Source organism: Malurus melanocephalus, unplaced genomic scaffold, assembly GCF_030028575.1.
Source record: "Malurus melanocephalus ecotype Western Australia unplaced genomic scaffold, MMel_1.1 scaffold_865, whole genome shotgun sequence".
Classification (NCBI taxonomy): Eukaryota; Metazoa; Chordata; class Aves; order Passeriformes; family Maluridae; genus Malurus; species Malurus melanocephalus.
In genome coordinates this window covers 111,832-118,840 of record NW_026624097.1, presented here as the reverse complement: position 1 = coordinate 118,840, position 7,009 = coordinate 111,832, and the positions used below count along the sequence as shown (strand labels likewise).

At 56.3% G+C, this 7,009-nt stretch overlaps 1 protein-coding gene across 1 annotated transcript in view; it reads right to left on the bottom strand.

The window, feature by feature from the left end:
- Window positions 1-6,682, bottom strand: part of VPS45 (vacuolar protein sorting 45 homolog) — a 12,976-nt gene extending 6,294 nt beyond the window's left edge. Inside the window, exons 1-10 of the mRNA XM_057385762.1 lie at window positions 6,467-6,682; window positions 6,246-6,380; window positions 5,884-5,944; window positions 5,334-5,413; window positions 4,696-4,764; window positions 4,302-4,439; window positions 3,839-3,949; window positions 2,462-2,596; window positions 2,070-2,183; window positions 1,650-1,817 (exon numbers count right to left, since the gene is read on the bottom strand). Coding sequence (XP_057241745.1) covers window positions 1,650-1,817; window positions 2,070-2,183; window positions 2,462-2,596; window positions 3,839-3,949; window positions 4,302-4,439; window positions 4,696-4,764; window positions 5,334-5,413; window positions 5,884-5,944; window positions 6,246-6,380; window positions 6,467-6,559 — 1,104 coding nt within the window. The 5' untranslated portion in view covers window positions 6,560-6,682. The remainder of the gene's footprint in view (window positions 1-1,649; window positions 1,818-2,069; window positions 2,184-2,461; window positions 2,597-3,838; window positions 3,950-4,301; window positions 4,440-4,695; window positions 4,765-5,333; window positions 5,414-5,883; window positions 5,945-6,245; window positions 6,381-6,466) is intronic.
- Between the last annotated feature and the right edge of the window lie 327 nt (window positions 6,683-7,009).

The window sequence follows — 7,009 nt, the reverse complement described above, 5'->3', positions numbered from 1 at the left end:
TTCACTGGTGTCAACAGGAATTTCAGCATTCAAGGTCAGGAATTCACCTGTGAAGGGAGGGCCAGAGACCCAGGGAGGTTCCTGTGCTGTCAGTGCCAGGACCATGGGAAGCAGAGAACAGAAGAGCCATTGTCCATGGGAGGAGCTGGGATTCCAGTCCTCCATTCATCTCCCAGGGCTCATGCAGTGTCAGGGTTATGAGAGCCCAGGGGACTGCAGGAAGAACCCAAATGTCCTGGACTGGGGGCCCCGAGGCCACCGGAGATCCAGCATTCCCTGCACTGACATCAGGGGAGAACAATTCTGCCCTTATTCCGGGCTCTGGCTGCTGCTTCTTGTCCCATGGCCTTGCCCCTGTCGCTGCCACTGGGAGCTGCAGCAGGGACAGCCTGGGGCAGGGTGGTTGCAGGGACAAAGCTCCCAATTCCATGGGTCTCCAGTTATTTCCAAGCTGCTGAGTGTCTTCAAGCAGCCTCAGTGTTGGAAATACAACGGGGCCCTTCAGGCWCAGGGGTGCAAGAAAACTGAGGCAGCTTTTCTAAAACTCTAAAATTCCAGAAACACTGTGTGGAGCAGGACCAAGGTGACCCCAGGAGCCTCAAGATTCACCTGACACCAGCACCAGCTCTGTCCTATGTTAGTTCCATCAAAAATCATGGCTCACGGTGCAGGGAGGGAGCAGACTGGGAATATCTGACTTTTAAACTGCAACAACCCGAGCTGGAGACAGCACGAGGGCTTCAGAGGCTGCTTCCAGCAAACACATTTCTGGCCACGTTCCATGTTCCATACTCTGCCATGTAAATCCTGCCAGATAGCAGCTATGGAATCCCATCCCTACACTCACTGGTTCAGAGGGAAGCAYAAGCCCAGGGACTGGGAGCATATTCCACCTCTGGGGACAGTCCAGTGTTATCCCACAGGGCCCCACCTGGAGTTCACAGTCACAGAGGCGGGAAAGAAACTGGTCTCAAACCTGCTGGAGATGCTTTTCCTCATTTACCAGTCCCTCTGCTTCCCCAGTGCCACGGAAGGCTGTTACATGGTGGGAATCCCCTTCCACCACCAAAAATCAAGGAATAATTTCTCAGGAGTGGCCACTTCATCCCTGCTCGGAGCCAGCCCCATCCCAAAGCTGTTGAACACCAGTCTGAATCCATCACCACTGACTGCCAGACCTTGCTCCCTCATGGCACAAGGGGCCATGCTCAGCTGTCACAGAGCCTCTCTCCAGCTTTTCCCGGCCTCTCTGCCAAAGAAATCTTGGATTTAAGAGGCTTTCTAGTGTTTTTTCTTTAAAAAAGAGTAAAGACAATTCCATGGATTCCAGCTCTTCAACCCAACAAACACATCAGCTCCCCCATGGACTCTGAGGCTGAGGTTTYATCCTGGTGCTTGCCAGAAGCCAGCTGGCTGAATATAATGAAAGAATGTTGGATTGTGGGATGTAAGGACAGGATTTGCAAAGATGCTTCTCAAGCCAGTTATTAAGGATGACTCATTCCCATCTGAGCTGAGCACTGAGCAGCAATCCCCCATCCGGTGTCCCTTCCCACAGGGTATCCACACAGAGCTCCCACTGCCTCCCAGCACCAAATCCCCGCTCGCAGGGGGTGACAGGGTGACAGAGCCAGAGCCAGGGTGAGTACCTGCAGGGCACTGGAATGGTCACTCTGGCAGGCCAGCTCCTGCTCCACCTCRGACACCTCCAGCAGGTTCCTCTCCGCCACCAGCCGGGACAGYTCCCCCACCACTGTCACGTGCTTGGACACCGTGCCCGACATCTTCTTGAACTGGGGGTAGTTCTCCACAAAGGCCTGTAACAGGGAAACTGAGGCACTGAGTGCTTCTGGGGAAAAGCAGGAGACAGAGGATGGGTGCAGCCAGCCGTAAATTGTACAAATTCCCAGCAATGCAAGCCCTGTRCACGTGGGAGAAGGATCAGACACCTTGATCCCAGGAGCCCATAGGATTTCTCCCATTACCAGGAGATTTCTGGGAGGGAGGTATTTTTTATTTACTCCTGAAACTAAAGGATGGGACACAGCTGGGATGGGCTTTGTCTGTACCTTCATATCYGCAATGGACTCCAGTTTCTGCTGCTCCTTTGGCTTCCTCCTCTGGAAATCCTCCATCAGGTTCTTGATGTTGGTGCCAATCTCAGCAAAGTTCAGGTACATGTTCTGCATGGAACAGGGAAACTCACTTGAGAGAGTCTTGACCAAGGAAAGGCCTGGAGCAGCTGGGAGAAGGTCCATGGCTCCATCCCCCAAAATCTGCAGCAGGGTTTGAAACCAAACTACAAACAGGACACGTTATCTCATGTCAGATGTCACTGGTGCTGCACAGTGATGGTCACAAATGGCACAACACCACCCTGAGGCTCAAAGTCATCGGGAAGCTCCCTTCCCATGGCAACCCCCAAATCCAGGCACTGGTGAAGCCCCGCCAGGACACCTACATTGGCGTAGAACTCATCGTTCTCAGCTGACAGGACCACCTCCCGCAGGTCCTTGCTGATCCCCGGCACSCGGGACAGGTCGATGCGGTTGTTGTTGATCCCCAGCAGCTCGTGGACCATGGCCTGGTACGTCCACTGCCAGGGAACAGAGGAGGGCAAAGGGATGACCTTGGTGAGACACAGCACTGGGAAATSGATGGATTTCAGCTGAACCCAGCCAGAGCTACTCCTGCTACCCASGACACACAGCAGAGTCTGGGAGTGTGTCCCTCAAACCAGCCAGGACATTCCTATGAAAACAAACATCCCTGATAACCAGTCAGATGGGGAGAGGGTGCAGAGGGAAGCTAACCCCTCCAGGGCCATTCCAGAATCACAGTATCATGGGATGATTTGGGTTGGAAGGAACATTAAACCCATCGTGTTCCTGGCAGGGACACCTCCCACCARATCAGGAATTCCTGCAGGTACCTTCAAAAGAGACCAAAGAGGGGATGGCAATTAACATTTCTGTCCTAACAACTGTATTGGCCACCAAACCCACCACCCTGCTGCCCAGGCAGGGAGAGGTCCCACATTTCCACTGCACAATTCCCTGTGTGCTCCACTGCCACGAGCATTTCTGCACATCAGGARTTTCTATTTTTATCCTGAGAAGTCTAATAACAACCCAGAGAGAACAGTGACAGCTGATCAGAGCCCTGCCGTGCCCAACGCTCCATTTTCATCCCTGGGAATCTCTTTGGATAGGAAATCCTGAAACAGCAGATAATGCCTGGTGCTGAGCACAGTCCTGAACACGTAAAGCAGGTGTGAGTTGGGCTGTGACAGCCACACCCGTCCCTGACACACACACACGTCACCCAGCTCCTCAGAATTGATGTTACAGCAGTTCTGGGGCGGCTGATTCCACCCAGGTTCCAAGAGAATCCCACAGAAATGCAGGGAGGCCAACAGATCCAGCCAGGATCCACAGCACAGCACAGAACTAATAACTCCAACAGCTCCCAGCAAATCCAGCAGCCATCAATAACAGAGGGAGAGACTCAGCACAGCAAGGTCACTCGATATCAGTGTCCTGCCCACAGCCTGACAAAAAATCCCCTGTGAGGAATCCCCTGCCAAGGCACTGGGGCTCCAGAAGCCCCACGGAAGTGGGCTGGCCCCATTTTCTGGGGTGCTGGGTACATCTGCCACTGAAGMGAGCACAAACACTCCCTGCTCAGGTCTGGAACACCCAGCCAGGGGATAAAAGAGGGATTTTGAAGGGATTAGGGGCAGGAAGCAACACTTTTCTCTCCTACATCCATGCCATGCCCTGCCAAGGGGAGAAGATTCCCACTTGTGTCCCAGCCTGGCACCCCTGGGTGTGCTCACCTGGTTCAGGAGGGGGGTGATGGCATCGTCCGAGCGGTCCAGGATGAGGAGCAGCGGAGGCACCTCTGTGCGCCGAAAGTCAAACAGCTCGTACTCCTTCGTGATCACTTGCTGTGGGAAAGGGAAAAATCCCACTTGAACACCAGGAAAAGGCTCCCTCTCAGTGTGSATTCAGGCAAAGAGGGAAGGGAAGGTGAAACCCCAACTGTGTTGCTTTGTCTGCACTGCCAGGGAGGAACTGAAGGCCCCAGGGAAGCAGGACATCGCTCTGGGAATGCTGAACTCCAGCACTTGCTCTGGGARCAGAGCAGGATGTGACCTGTCCAGCAGCTTGGCCACAAAGTAAATGATAAAATTTACAGAACTGACTGAAAACAGGTGTTTCCCTCCAACAGATTCACATGTGAAAAATGAACCATGACTGGATTCACCTGAAAGGGATGAACCGAGAGGCTCCCCTCACCTTCACGCACTCAGCCAAGCGCTTCGCCGGCTCTGAGGAGAGCTGGTACCGGATCATGGGGCACTTCTTCAGGGACAGCAGCAGAGCAGTCAGCCCCTGGGTTGTCCTGGTGAGCTGAGCCGGGTCCCAGCTGCGGCCCTGCAAGGAAAGGCTGTGCCTCACATGGATGCACTGGTCCCAAACTTTCCCACATCCTTGTTTCTAAGTCCTGAAGTCTCACAGAAAAGCACAGCTGGGCCAGAGGATCAGGTACCCAGGAGCTCATGCTGGGTCTCCAGCGTTCCTCTCCTTGTCAAGGACCATTCCCCCCACATGGCCCCTGACAGCCCCCCACAGCCCCAGTTTATGAGGGCTACTGGTTACCCAGTGCAAGGACAACTCGCCGTGCTCCTACCCGGCAGCAGCCCAGGAGGTTGAGGGAGAAGACGTGTGGGTTCACTGCAATGTAGTCACCGTAGAACTCCTGGGGAGGAGAGCAGGACAGTCCTGTGTCTGTAACCCTGAGCCCTGCCAGAGCCACGGCCAGCAATGGCCACCCAGCCCCAAACCAGACACATTGGCTCACACCATCCCTCCCTCCTCTGCCCCAAACCCTTCCAATACCCACAATCCCATGACAACTCCCTTCCCATTTGTACTGTGCACTGTTSCAGTGCCCAGTTCTCCACTGGCACCACAGACATGGAATCACAGAATCACGGATGCTGGAAAAGCCCTTTAGGATCACGTCCAACCGTCCCTCTAGCACTGCCAAGGCCACCACTAACCYGTGTCCCCAAGTACCACATCCACACAGATTTGAATTTGGCAGCACCTTGTGAAACACCAACAACAACAGCATCTCTGAAAGCGCAGGGCAGAGAGAAATGGGACCTTTTCTGTCTTTTACCTCTTCAGCCCACATTTGTGTCCATCTCTCCTCCCACCCAGTCTTGCACCAGTCAGGAACAGCCCTCCTGCTCCCAGTGTCYGGCAGCCTGGACCTTCCCTTTGCTTTTGCGTTTGGATCTACCTAAAACATCCAAACTTCACCTGCACTTCAGCCACGACCTCCTGCTCATCGGCCTCAGCCAAGGCCTTCACGTCGCTCTTGCTGATGACATTGCTGAAATCTGTGAGGAAACAGGGAAAGGACAGTTGGACTCTGTGCAAATTCCGTGCGATGGCTTAGTCTGATCCCGTCCAGAGCAGGAGCAGATCCCACAGATCAAACCCTGCACCTGCAGGGGTTGGAATCCTGAGGCACCTCCCAGGGATGCTCCAAGCTCATTCCCTGCCCATGCCCTGGTGCCTGCTCCTGCCGCATCCTGCAGAGCCGCAATGACATCTAGAGGCCACTTCACCCAATTCCCGGGATCCCACTGACTGATTCATGGGCTGGAGGACTGGACTTCAACCCCAAACCAGCTGCAGTGGTTCTGCTCCATYCCCAAAGCCATGGAACATTGCATGGCAGGAGCAGGACACATGGGAAGCGCCTGCCTGATACACCTGGCAGAGGAAGGTGCTGTGTGATCCACTGGGATGTGGAGCCTGTTCCAGATTTACGGACCTCCAGGACGCCCGGACTCTTCATACTCACAGATAAAGTAGATGCTGTACTTGGGCCTTCGCAGCTCCTGCACCAGGAGCTCCACGTTCTCCTGGATGGAARCAGCACCAGGGAGAGCAGAGGTAAGGAATATGGACTCATGGAATCATTAAGTTTGGAAAAGMCTCTGAGATSCTGGTGTCCAGCCATTTCCCCAGCACAGCCAAGGCCATCMCTGACCCCTGTCCCCAAGTGTCACATCCACACGGATCTGAACAATTCCAGGGRTGGTGGCTCCACCACTGCCCCATGCCAGGACCGAACAACCCTTTCCATAAAAGAATTTTCCTGAATATCCAAGCTGAACCTCCCCAGCACTATCTGAGGCCGTTTCTTCTCCCTCGGGCCCGTACCTTGGTGGGCCGCAGGAAGCAGATGGCCTTGAGGTGCTTCATGGGCTCCCTGTTGGCCGAGTCGAGGCGCTCGAAGAGATAAACTTCGCGCTGCAGGATCTCGGACTGGGTGTAGACCACGCTGACGGCGCCGGTCTGAGGGCGGCAGGGGAGCAGCGCCCGTCACAGCGGGCCCGGCYTGGGCTCCCGCCGCCCCCCGCGCTCCCGGCCCCGCCGCTCACCGTCTCCCGGTCCATCARCAGCACCTTCATGCCGGGGCCGCTGTCCTCGATCATCTTGGACACGTACTGCCGGACCGCCAGCACCGCGTTCATCTTGGCGGGGCCGCTCCGCTACCGAGTGTCCCTCCCGGCGCCTGGCCCCGCTTCACTCCCCTCACCCCGCTTCGGCACCCTTCGGCCCGGCTTCGGCCCGGCTTCGGCCCCGCTTCGGCACCGCTTCGGCCCCCTTCGGCCCCGCTTCACTCCCCTCACCCCGCTTCGGCCCGGCTTCGGCCCCCTTCGGCCCCCTTCGGCCCCGCTTCGGCCCGGCTTCGGCCCCCTTCGGCCCCGCTTCGGTTCGTTCGGTTCCCCCCGGCCCCGCCTCGGCCCGGCTTCGGTTCGTTCCGTCGCGCTCCAGCGTCGCTCGGCTCTCTCCGCCCCCCGGCCGGCCCCGCTGCCTCCTGGGAGCTGTAGTCCGGCACACCCGGCCCGTCCCTCCCCKTCTGGGCAGTCCCAGCGTTGGGAATGACTCGGGAAGGCGGAGCAGTTTGAGACTGAGCCCAC